At 41.2% G+C, this 21,202-nt stretch overlaps 1 protein-coding gene across 1 annotated transcript in view; it reads right to left on the bottom strand.

The window, feature by feature from the left end:
* Positions 1 to 21,202, bottom strand: part of znf142 (zinc finger protein 142) — a 38,522-nt gene that overhangs the window by 9,663 nt on the left and 7,657 nt on the right. Inside the window, exons 2-6 of the mRNA XM_030129883.1 lie at positions 19,691 to 19,857; positions 15,852 to 16,661; positions 12,478 to 12,655; positions 8,516 to 11,255; positions 5,629 to 5,734 (exon numbers count right to left, since the gene is read on the bottom strand). Coding sequence (XP_029985743.1) covers positions 5,629 to 5,734; positions 8,516 to 11,255; positions 12,478 to 12,655; positions 15,852 to 16,661; positions 19,691 to 19,847 — 3,991 coding nt within the window. The 5' untranslated portion in view covers positions 19,848 to 19,857. The remainder of the gene's footprint in view (positions 1 to 5,628; positions 5,735 to 8,515; positions 11,256 to 12,477; positions 12,656 to 15,851; positions 16,662 to 19,690; positions 19,858 to 21,202) is intronic.

Below are 21,202 nucleotides of genomic sequence, written 5' to 3'. Positions count from 1 at the left end.
TTGTTTTTCCATTTTTTTTTTGACTTCACTTGTAAATATTGCACTGCACTTTGGGAGGCCGACGGCAAAATAAACCACCACCATTTTTGCACTTTCAACTACGCCTGTGGTGTTATATTTTTGAGCAGTGTGAGAAAGAACCCCGCAACAATATTACACAGGAGTGCTGAGAACATCTTGTAACATCAGAAAATCAGGACTAAAGTTGAATCTGAAAATTTTCCTGAAATCAGCCCCCCCCCCCCCCCCCCAATCATGTCCACAAGTCCAGCTGTTTGTGCGATGGTGATCTTCTTCCTCTGCCTTTTGGGTGCGACCACAGGTGTCACTGTCAGTGCAGAACGTTTTGTCGTGGAGAAAACTGTCAAACATACAGCACTGCAGAGTCACACTGCTAGAGATCCAACATTTATGGAAATTTGGCAGAAGAACGCATTCTGTACTGAACAGGAGACACAGCATGGAGGAGAGGGACTGACAATGGTCTACAGCCCCTTAGCCAATCCTGACGCAGAACACAATGTGCGTTCATACGCTGTAAAAAAACCATGCAAAATTGCACTAAAAAAATCTGCCAAAGAGCGAAGCTACGAAAGGTGAACGGTGTTATAGTGAGGGACAAGTGCACAGGAAATATCAGTGAAATGACACAAACAGACTGTGGTTTTACATGTCAAATGGAAAAGGACAGGAAAAAACTGGAACTGTCAATAAGCATAAAAATTCCATTTTTCAAAAGAATTTTTTTCTTTTTTGACAGAAAAATACAATTCAAATACATTTACAAATGTATCATAATTTCACAAATATTTCTTTTCTATTTATGAGATTAAACTGTTAATTTAAAGTTTAATACTGCAAAAAAATATTAAAACCAGATAAAATTACTGACAGTTAACAGTAACAGAAGTATTAGTTCTGTCAGTTGAACCAGACTTGTTTGTTCATTGACAAATATCTTGTGTAATTACAGGAGGTTTCACAACAAAAATGTTGAATAAATGTATTTTTGTGAATGTATAACATGTATAAGCACTGATAAACTGTCCAAATACAGTTTTTATCAGTGGATTGGACAACTGAGTCTTACTGAAAATTATTTATATATATATTTATAGGGAATTGGATTGTTTTAATACATGGAAATATTCTTTATTAAACATTAAAAAGTCAAAAAAAAAAAAAAAAAGCAAAATCTCATGTAAAGTTAGGGCAAAAAACTGTATTTGAATTATGGAAAATTACAGTATTTTTATGAGATGGTTATTTTCCGTTATTTTACAGTATTTTTTTTGGTGCCCCTGCTGCCGGAATAATACTGTTTACTGTTGATCTGCAGTGGACCACAACCAGTAAAATAATGACTGAATAAACTATAAATGATGACAAATCCAAGTTTTTCATTTTGTTTTAGTACAAAAAAACTCCACAATTAAATTCTGAAAATATTTACATTTTACAAAAACAGATGTGAATAACCTGAAAAAACTGAAATTTCATTTGAAAAATGAGTGCAGTTTGAACACTCTTCTGCCTGGACTTCTTATTTCTACATGTGCATTTCCACACAGTGTTCCATAAACATTTGGGAACAGACAGAATATTGTTCACATGTTGGAGTTTGAACTAAAATGTGAACAGTTTCTCCAATATTCCATCTGTTATTTTGAACACAACTGCAGATCCCAGTGGATCCATAAATGCACCAAACATTTAGGAACAGGCAGAATATTGTTCAAACTGCACAGTTCAGGTTGTTCATCTGTGTTTTTATTTATGTATTTATTTGCATTTTATTGTGAAAGAATAGTTTTGTAAATGTAAATATTTTCACAGTGGAATGTGATTTTTTTCACTTAAACTTTTTGCACATAATTTTTCACAGTAAATGTGTGTTTGTCATTATTCTGGTTTATTGTGTTGTTCTTTTGACTGTAGATCCCACTGGTCTGGATGTGGAACCTGAACCACCTGGACTGTTCAGGTTCAGTTATGCACTTTCATCCTGCAGGGCCACAGTGGAACCTTTGGTGGGGGGCTGGGTGGGGTGGGGTGAGGGGGGTAGATTTGGGCTCCGGGACGCATGTTTGACACCTGTGGATTAGGTGCTTGAAGTGAATGCAAAAATCCATGATTCGATTAAATGACTGGAATTGATTGAAGGGAAATATTCTCTGTCAGTTTTCCTGAATTGAAGCTTCTTTGTGCGTCACAATAAGCGTCCGTGTGAAACACAACAGTGGAACCAATGTTTAACAGCAGAGAAATGAAGGAAACAAAGATGAAGATTCAGGACAACTGTGGATGAATGATTTTGGGTTTTTTTTTTTTGGATCGCTTTGAATCGATTAATCGTTTCAGCTCAAATTTGTAGCACATGCATAATTCGACGAAAACAAAGGGAATTTTATCCATAATCTTTATATGTTTTAGTTAGTTTTGTAAACACACAATACAGTTCCAGTTAGTTATGTTTTTTTTCTTTTCATTATAGTTTTTATTTATATCAGTTAATGAAAATGTTTTCTCAATTCTAGTTTTGGTCATTTCGTTAGTTTTGGTTAACGATAATAACCTTGTCCAGTACCCACCGGTGTGTGACATCAGATCACATGGTTTATGTTTTCCTCCTGTATTTATCTTATAAACATCATGTGTGTTTGAGAAAACTCTAACATTCAACTATGACAAAAACTTTTTTTTTTTCCATACTTAATTGAGACTTTCACACCAAATTCCAGACTTTTCCAGACTTTCCAGACCTGCACAAACACCCTGTATTCTAATGTCCAGTTAATGTCCAGTTAATGTCCGGTTGTTTTGTCCCTAAAACAGAAGTGGTAGTCAGCTGGACACAGCCCACCCACCTCCACCCTTCAGGAACACCACTCTGCTTCTCAGTGGAATAGGAACCAGCTTGTGATTAAGGATGTAACCATGACCGGTAAAATCACAGACGGTATTAACATTTAAATTCTAATTCTCATGATAACTGTGTTTGATTATCGGACTTATAGGGGAAAAAACCCTATGTACAGATCTGCTTTAATGTCAAATATTTGAATATAGTTTGAATTTATTACAATTTTAATTTTCTATACCTAATATTTGGAACCAATATTCACTTTGAAAGTCTGTGAAAAGGTTCGTTAAACATCTGTGTGTTATTTATGCAATAAACTATATACATTTATCAAATCAGATTTTATATACATATTTTTTTGTTTTCTGGGCTTTTATTTATTTATTTATACATTTATGTATGTATGTATGTATGTATGTATAGTAGGTTAAAGTGAAAAAATAACAGACAGATGATATAGATGAAGTTGTGCTGAAAAAACAGATCCAAACATGGGTATAGTAAACATTGTCAAGTTGGGTAGAGGTTAGGGCTCCTCAGGCTGATATAGGCATAGAAGTGGGAACATATGATCCAGGGTAAAAACAGTGATTAAATATAACGTAATATTGACATGATTTGAGTTGATTTATTAAGTTAAATTTAAACTGATATATGTATTGTGATTGATAAGTATGATTAAAATAAGACAATGTTGATTTATTTGAATGCAAAAGGATGTGTTGAGACATGTTAAAGTAGAGAAGGGGCATGTCAGGACATGTTTTGCATGAACACAGACAGTAAGTGTTGTGAAATCAGAGAAATGAGAAAAACAACCGGCTATCTGCCGCACCCAAACTGGTCAAAACTGGAAAGAAAGGGAAGTTCCAACAGAGACATCTGGACATGACTTATCTATCGATGAAGTCATCTGGGCGTAGCCGGGGGATGTCTAAAGTTCTGTTAAAATCTAAAAAGGGCTTTTATAGCTCTTCAGAAGTACGAGACGCTCCGAAAGAGAGGGTGCCCTACGTGTTCTACGTAGAGATTAGACTTAGAGTTATGCTCTTTTAGGACCAGAAAAGAGTGTGGCAGATTGGCTTCTAAGTTGTTAATCTTACTTCTCAAATAATGCTGGAGGTTTCATCAGATAGAGTAACTTTGCATTGATGAGTCGAGATTTGAAGACAAAGACCTATCTCATCTGTGAGACAACGGATCAAAGACAAGAATTGTCTTTTAAGAGACTTTTACCATCTTCACGGGGACATTGTCAACAAGAAAGCTGTTCACCGGAGTTTATTCGGTTTTTCCCTGTTTGGTCCGGACTGGAAAAGAAGAAGATTTTTATATTTCTTAATTCTTTTTCCTTTTACCCAGCATTGGATTCATCAGTTTTGGCCAGACTGATGAGTTCCTCTTCTAAATTGTATTAATTTTCATTTTAGCGAAATTTGAACTTTATTCCAATTTTTCTTTAAATTCGGAAACAGTAGTTTTTCCTTTCTTCTTACCTTGAGGACTTCAAGCATGGCAACCGTTTGGGACAATTTCAAAAGGACTCAAAGGACTGAACTGTGGGTTGAGGGATTACAACAGGGATTGAGTTGAAGTAAGGAAAGTAGAAGTCGGCTAAGTTTAATGATTACAATCATAGATTATATTTTTAGAGGTTCAGTTTAATGATTTTATTATTGATTAACCGATTGACGATTTATGTATATGCTTTGCTTTGCTAAGACTGCCTACAATAAATTCATAAAAAGTACATTCTAAATTCTCCTTGATTTATTCCCAATGTGGTGCATTATGTTGGTGAATGTAAAAGGTTAGGCTATTGTGTGTATAACATCAAAAGTCTTGAAGATATCTTAGCCCTAAATCCACCTATTATCATTTATGTGTCCCGAGGGTCTTCTATTCCTGACCTTCAAATTATTACCTGTCATGTAACAAGTGCACTAAATCCATGTGAAACAGCTGCCACAACCAACTGGGCTGGTATTATTACTGACCATTGAGTGGGTTTCTCCTGGCAGTTCTGGTACCAGAGTTAGTGGGACAGAGGTTGGAATTAAAGGTAGTTAGAAGACAGGCGAGTGTTTCAAAATTTATTCAGCTAAGTAGTACCTCTTCGGGTTAGTGTGGGAGGGTAAGACCCCAGTTCAGCTACGAGAGGTCAGGACCCTATCTAGATGGAGAGCTGAATCACGGTAGTACCGAGGATTTAACAACATTTGTTTCTATAGTATATAAAGGCCAAATCAAAAGGACTGAAAAACAGATAAAATAGACTCAGATCACTAAGGGTTAATATTGGAATGTTTCTGACACAGAAGGGACATTGGGACTATTACTTTATTTGGTTTTATTTTATTTTATTTTATTATTTGTTTTTTTAATATAACTTGGTTAAATTCTTTCAGCGTGTGTATTATTACTTTCTGAACATTTTGAGCACAATTTCAACAATAAAAACAGTTATCATTTTGGTCACAGTAACTCTGAAATGTTCATATATGGTTCCATCCCCACTTGTGGTGGATGCCACACAGTGGTGCTAACATGTGCACATCAGGTGGCTGCACTCTGAACATTCAAATGTATGTGTATTCAGTTTCAGTCCAACCATGGTCCAGTTTAAACAGAAGGAACACAAACACACACAAGTCGAACAGACTGACTGTCCTACAGCTGAACCTCTTCATAACCACAGGTGTTCTGTCAGTACTAATACTGAAACAGTCACATCAGACAGTGTTAGCCGTGGTGCGTTCAGGTACCTGTGTGCTTGGTCATGTGGTACTTCAGCTGCGTCGCCCACTTACACTTGTACCCACACTCTGGACAAAGGAACTTCTTCTCGTCTTGGTGAACCCTCAGGTGAAGCTGTGGAAGGACATTTAAGATTGAAGAAAGGTTATTATCGTTAACGAAAACTAACGAAATGACCAAAACTAGAATTGAAAAAACATTTTCGTGAACTGAAATAGTGTTTTGCTATGTACGTCCACACCAGTGTCGTCTGTTCGTCTTTCAGACAGGGGAAGCTCATTGTCACTGACAACAAAAGAATTGTCCAGTTATTTAAACCTAAACTGGTCCCTCCGTTCCTTTTCAGAAAATGCTCAGTGTCCTTATCGTACACAGTGTCTTTTCCAGGACTGGAGAGTTAGTTCAGTGTGACCTGTCCAACAGTCTGACTGATGGAACTGTCTACAAAACCATCTGAAACTGAACAACAAATGATTCAGTTCTGGAACTGAAACAGAAAACCTGTCCCTTCAGTCCAGTGTACCAGTTAGTCCAGTGGTTGTGTTTTCTTTCAGGTCAGTAAATGAACAGTTCATTTGGTTTCTGTGATTTCACAGCAGAATGTGTGACGGTATTAAACTGAACTGTGTCAGTGAAGGAGCAGATGTGAAAACAGCTGTCAATCAAACCACATTCAGCCTTTGGACGCGCGGAAACTCGGCGTCCGGCCCGGCTGAGCTCCGCCCATGGCTCCGTTCGCCCCCGGAGACGCTGAGCGTCTGGAGGCGGGATGACAGGTGTCATGTGTCCAGTGCTGGTCCAGTTTGTAGTGGTTTTAAAACAGTTCCACTCAGTCCCATTGAAGTGCATGGATGCTGAGCGTCTACGGACAAATGCACTGAGCAGAGATGGAATGAACAAACACAGACACGGGAATGGAGGAGAAGTGAACAACAGCCAGTCCACTGATCTGGGACTGTTGAGCCGCATTATGTAATAAACTCCCATTATGTAATAAAAGTTCCAAATATAATAAGAATGTCACGTCATCATGTAATAAAGCCACATTATGTAATAAACTAACGCATTTGTAATAAACTACCTCAATGCACTATGTAGTTAAGTTTTTCACATTATGTCGTAAATTATTACAATTTGTGAAATTTATTACAAAATGCACTTGACACATTTTTATTTTCAGGAAAATGTAATAACATGGTTCATTACGTAATAACGACACTCAAGTATATATTTTTTTGCCCTCTTTAATTGAAGTAGGCCTGCAGATTAGTAGTTGTAGTAGTGCTAATGATAGCCTTCCTATTAGCATTACAGTCACAATTAGTCCACACACTCCAACATGCACACACTAAGTAGAAAATGCTGATGTTGAACAATACATGGATTTATTTAGAAACAGAACCTTATTAAGGTAAATTAAAATATTTTGATCAATATAAGGTGTCTATGCCAGTTCAAAAAAAAAACAAAAAACAACTCAAAGTGTCTTTAACAATGTAAACAACATTTCTGGATATAAAAAAGAGCTAAACCTTCACACCTTTGGTACATACATAATGAACCATGTTATTACTTTTTTTTTTTTTTTAATAAAAATGTGTCAAGTGCATTTTGTAATAAATTTCTCAAATTGTAATAACTTACTACATAATGTGAAAAAAATTACTATATAATGCACTGACGTAGTTTATTACAAATGTATCAGTTTATTACATAATGCTGCTTTATTACATGATGACGTGACATTCTTATTACATTTGGAACTTTTATTACATAATGGGGCTCAACAGGGATAAAGCTGATTCTGAACCACCTGGTCTGTAAGATGAACATGTTCTAACACATTTGGAGTCAATGAACCTCCAGATTCAGAGATAGTTTCTTCCCCTGGTCATCAGACTGTTGAACAGCCAAAGGAAAGAGGACTTATTCTAAATCTGCTGCTGCCTCATTAGTGCAATAATCTGAAGCACTTTATTGCACTATGCACTTTAGTTTTTAGTCTTTTAAATTTTTTTTCCCAAGAGCTAGACTCTGCGTCCGGGGATCGGGTTGTCGGGCTCCCTGCCGTCGACTGCCACCCAATCCACATTGCACCCGGCCCCTACGATTCCCTCGGTGGGTGGTGAGTCCAGCTGAGGTGGCTCGGGCATCTGTTTCAGATCCTCCTGGACGCCTCCCTGGGGAGGTGTTCCAGGCATGTCCCACCGGGAGGAGACCTCGGGGAAGACCCAGGACACGTTGGAGAGACTATGTCTGTGGGCTGGACTGGGAACGCCTCGGGGTCCCCCCGGAAGAGCTGGAGGAGGAGTCTGGGGAGAGGGAAGTCTGGGCATCCCTGGTTAGACTGTTACCCCCGCGACCCAGCCCCGGATAAGCGGTGGATAATGGAATGGATGGATAAATTTTTTTTTACATAGATAGATATACATTTAAAATGATTTACAGTATTTTAGGCTACTTTATATTTCACGAGGTGTGTTTTTATTTATTTTATTTATAAACTGAAACTGTGGTGAGCAAAGCACCGATATTTCGTTTAATAAAGTACTGATGGTGCATTTATTGAATGACAATAAAGCAAGTCTGAAGTCTGAAATGTCAACACAACCGAACAGATTTGAACATTTAATTTTCGCAATTTTAGGGGAAGCCGAGCTTCCCTTGCAGTCTGAGAGAAAACACCTCTGGTCCCCACCATGGTCATTTGGTTCTAGGTGATGGAGGACATGCTTGAAGGTAACCTATGGATGTAACATAACGAGTGTTACTTAATCGTAAAATGACAAAATGAACCTTTAGGTAAAACACTATGTAGCAGAAAAAAAAAAAAAAAAAAACCTGTTGTTTGAGGGTTAGTGTTGGAACGGGTGGTGCTGTAAATGGTGTTCCTACCTTCAGCCTGGTGGGGTCGGCGCAGGTGTACGTGCACTGCTCACAGCTGTACGGCTTCTCTCCGGTGTGGATACGAACGTGCCAGGTCATCTTCTGCTTGTTCTGGGTCGAATACTTGCATTCCGTGCACTCATACAGGCGCTTCCCTCCATGCGAACGGAGATGCTGCTCCAACACCAGCTGATGCGCGCAAGCAAACGGACAAGTGGTGCATTTGAGGGGCTTGTTCTCGGAAGGTCCCTGTTCGTGCTCATTTAGAAGGTGTTGAGCTAGCATCTGCCTCGTCTTGGCAGCGAAGGTGCACACCTGACAAGGATGTAGTAGATGACTTCTCCGATGAACTTCCAAGTGTTCTTTCGTGTCAAAAGATTCCCGGCAGGTGGTGCACTTGAACACAGGGTGTTTGCGTCGTTGGTGAATCTTCAACGTAGCCGTACTCCCACATGTGTAGTCACACAACTCGCATGAAAAACAGACCTGAAGCTGGTGCGCTCGTTTGCAATGGTTTCTTAGCGCGATGTTCGAACTAAAGCGAGCTTGGCAGTGAGTGCAGGTATGGCGCAGTTCCCCTGTGTGGCACCTGAGGTTGTGCCGTCGTACGTCGTCGAGCGTGTAGCCGCCGTAGTCGCAGAGCGGACAGAAGTGGGAAGGCTGCTTGTCGTGGACACGTCTCTTGTGTTGCTGCAGTTTGGTCACATTCCCAAAGGCCTTGTCACACACATCGCACCTGTGACGACCAGTTCCAGTGTGAAGAGTCTCGTGTTCTTCCAAACGATAGTGCCTCAATGTGCAAAAAGGGCAGTAATGACAACCGTGGGGTTTTTCGCGACGCAGTCCTGGACATGGATCCTTCTTACACGTGCACAAATGCGCTGGTGTAGCTTTGCCATACTTTTTCTTCTGATGGTTGTGCAAAATGTGTTGGGTCAACGACATTTGACATTTAGCTACAAACGAGCACATAGAGCATTGGAGTTCCTCGGGCTTCATGCATCCATACTTCTCGTGGCCGTCTAATAGTTTTTCCTGGCTGCACTTAAAAGTACCGCTTGGACCTGAGAAGATCTTACGTTTCCTCAAAACTTTTGCTGCGTGGTTGCTTTTGTCTTTCACCAAGTCCTGTTTTTCTTTGACCGACTCATCGTCCAGGTCCAGTGTCTGATTCGTTCTTTTGCTGCAGGTGGAAAGGTGTTGTTTAACAGTTGAAAGTTTGACTGATGTAAAACCACAGTGCTTACATTTGAAAAGGCCGTTGTTTTTGACGCAAAGGGACGATTTCTGCAGTGAGACACTTTTGTGTGCGTTGGTAAAAGCAAACTGTTTCAGGACAAGTTTACTTTTCAAAAGCGGTTTTCTCTGAATTTTGCTGTGCTGATGTTCAAATTCACTGGATTTCAGGGATCCACTTAAAAAGGTCTTAGAGGTTGTCGGATCAGATGTGCATTCTACATGTTGATTTAATTTCTGATCTTGTAAATCTGAAGTGTGCTCTGAGACATCTGAACGTGTTCCCTCATCCGTTTGTTTGGATTGGCGGCCAACTGTGGGCGTGTCTTTGGTTTCTGTCTTCCTTGTTTTCCATTGACTAGCCGAGCTCCTCTTTGCCACCTCGCACCTACGACTTTTTATCCTACTATCACACGCAGAATTGCAACAGTTTTTCAAAGCGGTGTCTTTACAGTCAGACCTGTGAACACCTTTAGTTGGTACTGTCAACATTTGCACCCGACCGTCCAAAACCATTACTTCTGCTTGATCCCTGTCATGCTTCTTCATAAGTTTCAAACGGACCTCCGATTCCGACAGCCAATTGTGCTCAGATGGAAATGGAGAACTGCTCACGTCGGCATCATTTTCCAACTCCGGTGTTTTCGCGGGCTGAGTCGTGTCATTAGAGGAGTGGCAGGTGTCTTCCACCTCACACTCTTCTGTCACAGGACCGTCATCGTCCTCTACGGAACTTGTGGTTGAAGACAAATCGGCTTTTACTTGCGACATGTCAGACCCGCCACAGGTTAACGAAGGACCATCTGTACAGTTCTTGTCCTCATCTTCCAAAGGTGGGTTGCAGTCATCAGTAGTTGACAGTGTGGTCAGAACAAGGGTACAACACTCCTCAATAGGATTCGTCGATTGAAGACGATCTGAATTACCTTCGTAAACAACCTGTTGAGAAACGACGTCCAAATCACTTCTTGAATCCGCCGCTTTCAGACTGGCAGTTGTTTCTTTGCCCGTGCTGACATCTGCTGAATCCAGAAGGTTGTCACATTTCTCTTTTGGAGTTGCTACCAGTCCTTCCGTTGTTGAGGGCGTCTTGTCCAAACCAGGCTGAGGGGAGTTCCTCTCCTCCTTTGCTGTGTAGTTCCGCAGCCATGCGTTGTCCCCAGGTTTGTACCCATGAGCCTTCCTCTTGTGCACAAACAGGCTGATGCTGCTGAAGGACGAGTAGGTGCAGAGGACACAACGGAACTCCTTCAGTTTAGTGTGTTTGCAGTTCTCGTGGTTTTGAAGGGCTTGTCGGTAGCAGCTGCTGTAAGCGCAGTAGTTACATTTGTACACCGCCGGCTGTTTGCCGCTTCCTGAATGTTTGGTGGACATGTGATTCCGAAGCTCATGTTTACGCTTGCAGGCGTAAGCGCAGATCTCACAGATGAGCGACTTGGCCTGATGTCGTAGTTGATGGCTCTTCAGCTGGTCCATGCGGTGACACCGGTACGGACACGTGTCACACTGGTACCTGTCAGGAGGCAGACGGTTGGACAGAAGCAACAGCACTTTAGTCACATGACTCACATAACATTCACTGGACATGGACAACGTGGAATTACTACTATTACTACTACCAGTATTTTACTACTACTACTACTACTGCTACAGACTACTACTACTACTACTACTGCTACAGACTACTATTACTATTACTACTACTACTACTACTGCTACAGACTACTACTACCACTACTACTACAACTATTACGACTACTGCTACAGACTACTACTACCACTACTACTACAACTATTACTAATACTGCTACAGACTATTACTACTACTGCTACAGACTGCTACTACCACTACTACTACAACTATTACAACTACTGCTACAGACTACTACTACCACTACTACTACAACTATTACTAATACTGCTACAGACTACTACTACTACTGCTACAGACTGCTATTACTACTACTACAACTATTACTACTACTGCTACAGACTACTTCTACTGCGACTACTACTACTACTATTACAGATTACTACTACTACTACTGGTACTACTATTACTATTACTACTACTGCTGCTACAGACTACTACTACTACTACAACTATTACTACTGCTACTACTACTACAGACTACAACTACTACAGATTACTACTACTACTGCTCTACTACTACTACAGACTACTACTACTGCTACTACTACTACTACTACTACTACAGACTACTACTACTACAGATTACTACTACTACTGCTCTACTACTACTACAGACTACTACTACTGCTACTACTACTACTACTACTACTACAGACTACTACTACTACAGATTACTACTACTACTACTACTGCTCTACTACTACTACAGACTACTACTACTACTACAGACTACTACTACTGCTACTACTACTACTACAGACTACTACCAGTAGATTACTACTACTACTACTATTATATGGTCCAGTTTGGTCCAGATTAGTCCAGTCCAGCTTGGTCCAGTTCAGTCCAGTCCAGTCCAGTCCGGTCTGTCTAGTTAGTAGTTGAACATGTGCATTTAGCTTCAAACTGTGTCTTCACTCAAACTGAGCGTCTATTTTTTATTCCTATTTGGACGTCCAAAAGCAGAACCAGGTCCTTTCATTTCCTGTCATCTTCCACATCTGTCTGCTGTTTTTCCGTCCACACGTGTCCTGTGTGTGTTTTTCACATGTGTGTACATGTGTACTGAACTAACCCTTACCTGAAGTCTCTGTTGTGTTTCCTCATGTGAACGCTCAGATAATGTTTCCATTTGGTCACGTATCCACATTCTGCGCACATGTAGTTCTTTTGGTCTGAGTGGATCAGCATGTGTCTGGACAGGTACGACTCATCTGCACACCTGAAGTCACACACACTGCACTTGTAGGGTTTCTCACCTTAAGAGCAAAAAAAAACAAAAACAAAAGAGTTTTTTTCCTCTTATATTTTTAAGGGGTCAATCAGAGCAAGGTTATTACCATTAACGAAAACTAACAAAATGACCAAAACTAGCATTGAGAAAACATTTTCATTAACTGAAATAAATAAAAACTATAATTAAAAGAAAAAAAAAAAACCCTAACTGAAACTGTATTGTGTGTTTACAAAACTAAACTACTCAGTATTTAGTATCTTTGTAGATCTGATCCATAATGCACATGTACAAATGAGAAGTTACTACTCAAAAATCACCCAAAGTCACCCAAAAATGACCCTAAAACCACCTAAAATTCACCCAAAGATGACCCTAAAACCATCAAAAATTCACCCAAAAATTACTCAAAAACCACCTAAAATTCATCCAAAAACCACATAAAAATTACTCAAAAACCACCTAACATTCACCCAAAAATGACCCTAAAACCACCTAAAATTCACCCAAAAATGACCCTAAAACCATCTAAAATTCACCCAAAATTACTCAAAAACCACCTAAAATTCACCCAAGATGACCCTAAAACCACCTAAAATTCACCCAAAGATGACCCTAAAACCACCTAAAATTCACCCAAAAATGACCTTAAAACCACCTAAAAATCACCCAAAAAACACCTAAAAATTACTCAAAAAACAAAAAAAAAAACAAAAAAAACCCCAAAACCTAAAAACCACCCAAAAATCACCAAAAAACAAAACAAAAAACCAACCACTAAAAAACACCTAACATTATCCCTATAAATAATGACAACTTCCAATTTTAGTGCAAAAAAATAACATTAAATTTAAATACTGAAAAATTTACATTTACAAACTATCCTGTAACAATGAAATGTGAATAACCTGAACAAATATGAACAGGGTTCTAAACTCCTGTTCTTTCAGGTTCCACATTCAGTCTGATCTGATCTGCAGTGGACCCAACCAGTCAAATAAGAACAGAAGAACCCAGAAATAAGGACAACTGACAATGTATGTCTGTTTGAGTGCAAAAAACAAAACAAAACATTAAATTATGAAAATATTTAGTTTTATAAACTATCCAGATAAAAAAGATGTGAATAACCTGAAAAAAAAACTGGCATTTCTTCAGATAAATCAGTGTAATTTTCTCAGTCTTCTTCCTCCACTTCTCATTAGTCCATGTGCATTCTGGATCAGATCTCCAAAGACACTAAACACTGAGGAACAGGAAGAAAAGAGTTCAAACTGGACTGAATTTAATACAGACATTTCAGGTTGGACACATTTGTTCAGGTTAGTCACATTATTGGTACAGGAGAGTTTGGAAATGGAAAGAGTTTCAGAATTTAATGTTATTTTTTGCACCAAAACAAAGACAAACATTTGCAGTTGTCATTATTTACAGACATAATGTCAGATTATTTGTTCCATCAAACCCAGTAGTAAATCTGCAGTCCTTCTTCTGTGTGGGTTCTTCTGCTGTTTTTATTGGACTGTAGATCAGATTGGTCTGGATGTGGAACCCACACTAACATGAGTTCCACAGCCTGGACTGTGGAATTTATACACTTTGGAAATTCATCCCAGGGGTGGACTGGAACCTTTTGGGGGGGGGGGGGGGGGGGGGGGGGGGGGGCGGCATTGGGCCCTGGGACGCATGTTTGACAGCCCTGGTATAGAGAAAAACTAAAACCAATAAAAATTAGCAAACCTGCTCTAAAACTAATTAAAACTAACGGAATTAGAGAAAAAAAACAGTTAAAACTAAATAAAACTAAACTATAATGAAAAATCAGACCAGTGTCCCTGTATCTTAGCGTCCAAATTCAAAGCTGTGTTAAATGTATCCAGATCCATTTATTCTGCTCCAGTTCTGTGTATTTATTCTATTACAGAAATAGTCCATGTTTTGCTCATATTCAATCAGATCTGTAAAAAAACTCTAATTCACACTTGATATCATTGATACTGATTTACTGGATCAATCCACTTCCTATCTGTTATAATTGGGAAATGTTTCAAAGTGGCACCAAATCCAGAATCAGATCCAGATCCAAATAATTTCAATCCCTTGTGTTGACATCCTCATACAGAAGCTGTATACCAAGTCTGAAGTCAATCAGAACTGGAGTTTAGGAGAAGAAGATGATTGAAATGTTTTCCCCATAAGAGCCCATGTTAAATTTTGCGTCAGTTCCAGATCCAGAAGAAGATCCTGATCAGCATGTGGACATTATGTTTGGGTCATCTCCCCATCAGGGCTGGACTGGAGACATTTACACTGGATGTCATTTATATTTACTGAGTTATTGCATCCATCCACTTCCTATCTCTGATAATGGGGACATTTTTCAAAGTGGCACCAAATCCAGAATCAGATCTGGATCCAAATAATTTCACTAACTTTTGTTGACATCATCATACAGAAGCTGAATACCAAGTTTGAAGTCAATCGGAATTGTAGTTTCAGAGAAGACGATGATTGAAATTTTTGTAACGGACGACAGACGACGACGACGATGCATGACGACAACAGCTGACGGCCTGTCAGCTGGTAAGATAAAAATACAAAACTATTAGAACCTTGGATCAGAGCATGCATTTAGTTCAGGTACAGACTGGACAGAAAAGCCTCTGCACTGCTGAGCACGGGTTAGGGTTAAGTTTAGGGTCAGGTTTAGGGTTAGGTTTAAGGTTAGGGTTAGGTTTAGGGTTAGGGTTAGGGTTAGGGTTAGGTTTAAGGTCAGGTTAAGGTCAGGGTTAGGGTTAGGTTTAAGGTCAGGTTTAGGGTCAGGGTTACGGTTAGGTTTAAGGTCAGGTTTAGGGTCAGGGTTAGGGTTAGGTTTAAGGTTAGGGTTAGGTTTAGGGTTAGGGTTAGGGTTAGGGTCAGGTTTAGGGTCAGGGTTAGGGTTAGGTTTAAGGTCAGGTTTAGGGTCAGGGTTAGGGTTAGGTTTAAGGTCAGGTTTAGGGTCAGGGTTAGGGTTAGGTTTAAGGTCAGGTTTAGGGTCAGGGTTAGGGTTAGGTTTAAGGTCAGGTTTAGGGTCAGGGTTAGGGTTAGGTTTAAGGTCAGGTTTAGGTTTAGATTTAGGTTTAAGGTTAGGTTTAGGGTTAGGTTCAGGTTTAGGGTCAGGGTTAGGTTTAGGTTCAGGTTTAGGGTCAGGGTCAGGGTCAGGGTTAGAACCCCCTCCTCACCGCTGTGCGTGCGCATGTGTCTCTTTAAGCCTCGTTTATGTGCGGTCACGTAGGTGCACTGTGGACAGCCGTGGATCTTCTCGTTGGCGTGGAAGTGTCCCAGGTGTCGTTGGAACTCCACGGGGTTAAACGTCTGGAAGGCGCAGAAGTCGCAGCTGAACTTTTCGGTTCCCGGGTGTCCACCGCGCTCGTGTCGGAGGAGGACGCTCTTATTGGAGCTGCAGAAGTCGCACTGGGAGCAGTGGTAGGCCAGGTGCGTCTGGTAATGACGCTCCATGTCGGCGTGGCTGCTGAAAACGGCGCCGCAGGAGCGACGGCGACACTCCACCGCCTGGATGCGGTGCGCGTCGGCGGCGTGTCGAAGGAGCGCCTTGCGGACCGGACTCTGGAAGGAACAGCCCTGTTGGACGCACGTGGACGGTGCGTTCTGCGGGGGGACGGCGTGGGTCTTCATGTGGGCCTTGAGGGACCGGCTCTGGACGAAGCTCTGTCCGCAGGCGGGGCACGGGTACCTGCGCCCGCCGCCGTCCTCTTCTGCGTGTACGCCGCGCAGGTGGCGGCGAACGGCGTTGCGCTCCACGGCCGAATACGGACAGAGGTGACAGCGGTGCAGCTTAACGCCGGCCTCACGCAGCCGGTGCAGGCGCAGTTTAGTCCTGCTGGTGAAGTGGTGTTTACAGCTGGGACACTGGAGGGAGGGGTCTGGGAAGTGCAACTGCACATGCTCCTGCAGGTGGGAGCCGGTCTTAAAGCCACGCCCACACTGTGGACAGGTGTGGAACACCTGCTCCACACCCCCCACATGGAAACCTAAAAAACAGAAAAGGGACGGTTAGTCTGGAAGTGTTCAAACCAGAGGAGTTCTGCCCAGGGTTTTCAGGTTCCACATCCAGTCTGACCTGACCTGACCTGACCTGACCTGACCTGACCTGACCTGATCTGATCTGACCTGATCTGATCTGACCTGACCTGACCTGATCTGATCTGATCTGATCTGATCTGATCTGACCTGATCTGATCTGATCTGACCTGACCTGACCTGACCTGACCTGATCTGATCTGACCTGATCTGATCTAATCTGATCTGTCCGGATCTGACCTGATCTGACCTGATCTGATCTGACCTGATCTGATCTGATCTGACCTGACCTGATCTGATCTGACCTGATCTGACCTGATCTGATCTAATCTGATCTGTCCGGATCTGACCTGACCTGACCTGATCTGATCTGACCTGACCTGATCTGACCTGATCTGATCTGACCTGATCTGACCTGATCTGATCTGACCTGATCTGATCTGACCTGACCTGATCTGACCTGATCTGATCTGACCTGATCTGATCTGACCTGATCTGACCTGATCTGATCTAATCTGATCTGTCCGGATCTGATCTGACCTAATCTGACCTGACCTGATCTGACCTGATCTGATCTGTCCTGATCTGACCTGACCTGATCTGACCTAATCTGACCTGACCTGACCTGACCTGATCTGATCTGACCTGATCTGATCTGTCCTGATCTGATCTGACCTGATCTGATCTGACCTGATCTGATCTAATCTGATCTGTCCGGATCTGATCTGACCTAATCTGATCTGATCTGATCTGATCTGATCTGACCTGATCTGACCTGATCTGATCTGACCTGATCTGTCCTGATCTGATCTGACCTGATCTAATCTGATCTGTCCAGATCTGATCTGACCTAATCTGATCTGATCTGACCTGATCTGACCTGATCTGACCTGATCTGATCTGACCTGATCTGACCTGATCTGATCTGATCTGACCTGATCTGACCTGATCTGAAATAAGAACAGAAGAACCCAGAAATAATAACTGCACATTTATGTCTGTGTTTGAGAGCAAAAAAACCCCCACTATAATATGAAGTAATAGTTTGGAAATGGAAATATTTTCATAATTTAATGTTATTTTTTTGAACCACAATTTGAAGTTGTCATTATTTATAGGTAAAATGTTAGGTGTTTTTTAGGTGATTTTTAGGTGGTTTTGGGTGATTTTTGGGTGTTTTTTTGAGTAATTTTTAGGTAGTTTTAGGATCATTTTTGGGTGATTTTTAGGTGTTTTTTTATGTGATTTTTAGGTGCTTTTAGAGTAATTTTTAGATGGTTTTAGGATCATTTTTGGGTGAGTTTTAGGTGTTTTTTTGAGTAATTTTTAGGTGGTTTTAGGATCATTTTTGGGTGAGTTTTACGTGTTTTTTATGTGATTTTTAGGTGCTTTTAGAGTAATTTTTAGATGGTTTTAGGATCATTTTTGGGTGATTTTTAGGTGTTTTTTATGTGATTTTTAGGTGTTTTTTGAGTGAATTTTAGGTGGTTTTAGGGTCATTTTTTTGTGAATTTGGGTGATTTTTAGATGTTTTTTAGGTGATTTTTAGGTGTTTTTTGAGTAATTTTTAGGTGGTTTTAGGATCATTTTTGGGTGAGTTTTACGTGTTTTTTATGTGATTTTTAGGTGCTTTTAGAGTAATTTTTAGATGGTTTTAGGATCATTTTTGGGTGAGTTTTAGGTGTTTTTTTGAGTAATTTTTAGGTGGTTTTAGGATCATTTTTGGGTGAGTTTTAGGTGTTTTTTACGTGATTTTTAGGTGCTTTTAGAGTAATTTTTAGATGGTTTTAGGATCATTTTTGGGTGATTTTTAGGTGTTTTTTAGGTGAGTTTTAGGTGTTTTTGAGTGATTTTTAGGTGTTTTTTGAGTGAATTTTAGGTGGTTTTAGGGTCATTTTTGTGTGAATTTGGGTGATTTTTGAATGTTTTTTAGGTGATTTTTAGGTGTTTTTTGAGTAATTTTGTAGGTAGTTTTAGGATCATTTTTGGGTGATTTTTAGGTGTTTTTTAGGTGATTTTTAGGTGTTTTTTGAGTAATTTTTAGGTAGTTTTAGGATCATTTTTGGGTGATTTTTAGGTGATTTTTAGGGGTTTTTTGAGTAATTTTTAAGTGGTTTTAGGATCATTTTTGGATGATTTTTAGGTGTTTTTTAAGGTGATTTTTAGGTGCTTTTTGAGCAATTTTTAGGTGGTTTTAGAGTAATTTCAGGTGGTTTTAGAGTAATTTTTAGATGATTTTAGGATCATTTTTGGGTGATGTTTAAGTGTTTTTTAGGTGAGTTTTAGGTGTTTTCTGAGTGATTTTTAGGTGTTTTTTTTGAGTGATTTTTAGGTGGTTTTTGAGTAATTTTTAGGTGGTTTTAGGGTCATTTTTGTGTGAATTTGGGTGATTTTTGAGTAGTAACTTCTCACTTGTCCATGTGCATTCTGGATCAGATCTCCAAAGACACTAAACATTGAGGAACAGGAAGAAAAGAGTTCAAACTGGACTGAATTTAATACAGACATTTCAGGTTGGACACATTTGTTCAGGTTATTCACATTTTATTGGTACAGGAGAGTTTGGAAATGGAAAGAGTTTCACAATTTAATGTGATTTTTTTGCACTAAAACAAACAAAAATTTGAGTTGTCATCATTTATAGGCATAATGTCATATTCTCTTCAATCAAACTGAGAAGAAAATCTGGACTCCTTCTTTTTTTGTAGGATGTTTTACTTCAGGTCATATTGGTCTGTATGTGGAACCTGAACGAAAATGAATCTGTGGAATTTTTACACTTTGTAAATTCATCCCAGGGGTCAGATTGGAACCTTTGGGGGGCCGCATTTGGCCCCGGGACGCATGTTTGACGGCCCTGGACTAAATAAAGGGTGAAGACATCAGGTGTGTTCAAACTGAAATAGGTCGGACACTCTTAGTCCAGTCCAGGTTTTGAAAGTGTCTCAGATGTGCTTTGGGCTGTAGGGTGGACTGGTACCTGTGGGCAGGTGAGCGCCCCCTGCTGGCTCTGCGGCGTTCCTGTTCCCTGGCAGCCCGCCCAGCTCCAGGTCGCTGCTGTCGTCTGTGGACGGTGACACGTGAGGCGGGTTCGACACCATCGTCCCGTCTGAGGGTGGAGCCCCGCTGGCCTCCATCAGCTGCTTCCTGTCAACAGACCGACTCGTGTCATGTGATCGGACATTTACAAAGAGCAGCCGTCAAAGCCCACTGCTCTGACCAAACTGACCAAACTGACCAAAGCCCACTGCTCTGACCAAACTGACCAAACTGACCAAAGCCCACTGCTCTGACCAAACTGACCAAAGCCCACTGCTCTGACCAAACTGACCAAAGCCCACTGCTCTGACCAAACTGACCAAACTGACCAAAGCCCACTGCTCTGACCAAACTGACCAAACTGACCAAAGCCCACTGCTCTGACCAAACTGACCAAAGCCCACTGCTCTGACCAAACTGACCAAACTGACCAAAGCCCACTGCTCTGACCAAACTGACCAAAGCCCACTGCTCTGACCAAACTGACCAAACTGACCAAAGCCCACTGCTCTGACCAAACTGACCAAAGCCCACTGCTCTGACCAAACTGACCAAACTGACCAAAGCCCACTGCTCTGACCAAACTGACCAAAGCCCACTGCACTGACCAAACTGACCAAAGCCCACTGCACTGACCAAACTGACCAAAGCCCACCGCTCTGACCAAAGACCAAACTGACCAAAGCCCACTGCTCTGACCAAACTGACCAAACTGACCAAAGCCCACTGCTCTGACCAAACTGACCAAAGACCACTGCTCTGACCAAAGACCAAACTGACCAAAGCCCACTGCTCTGACCAAACTGACCAAAGCCCACTGCTCTGACCAAACTGACCAAACTGACCAAAGCCCACTGCTCTGACCAAACTGACCAAAGCCCACCGCTCTGACCAAAGACCAAACTGACCAAAGCCCACTGCTCTGACCAAACTGACCAAAGCCCACCGCTCTGACCAAAGACCAAACTGACCAAAGCCCACTGCTCTGACCAAACTGACCAAAGCCCACTGCTCTGACCAAACTGACCAAACTGACCAAAGCCCACTGCTCTGACCAAAGACCAAACTGACCAAAGCCCACTGCTCTGACCAAACTGACCAAAGCCCACCGCTCTGACCAAAGACCAAACTGACCAAAGCCCACTGCTCTGACCAAACTGACCAAAGCCCACTGCTCTGACCAAACTGACCAAACTGACCAAAGCCCACTGCTCTGACCAAACTGACCAAAGCCCACCGCTCTGACCAAACTGACCAAAGACCACTGCTCTGACCAAAGACCAAACTGACCAAAGCCCACTGCTCTGACCAAACTGACCAAAGCCCACTGCTCTGACCAAACTGACCAAACTGACCAAAGCCCACTGCTCTGACCAAACTGACCAAAGCCCACCGCTCTGACCAAACTGACCAAAGACCACTGCTCTGACCAAAGACCAAACTGACCAAAGCC

Source organism: Sphaeramia orbicularis, unplaced genomic scaffold (assembly GCF_902148855.1).
Source record: "Sphaeramia orbicularis unplaced genomic scaffold, fSphaOr1.1, whole genome shotgun sequence".
Lineage (NCBI taxonomy): Eukaryota > Metazoa > Chordata > Actinopteri > Kurtiformes > Apogonidae > Sphaeramia > Sphaeramia orbicularis.
This window is presented reverse-complemented; position numbering and strand designations above follow the sequence as displayed.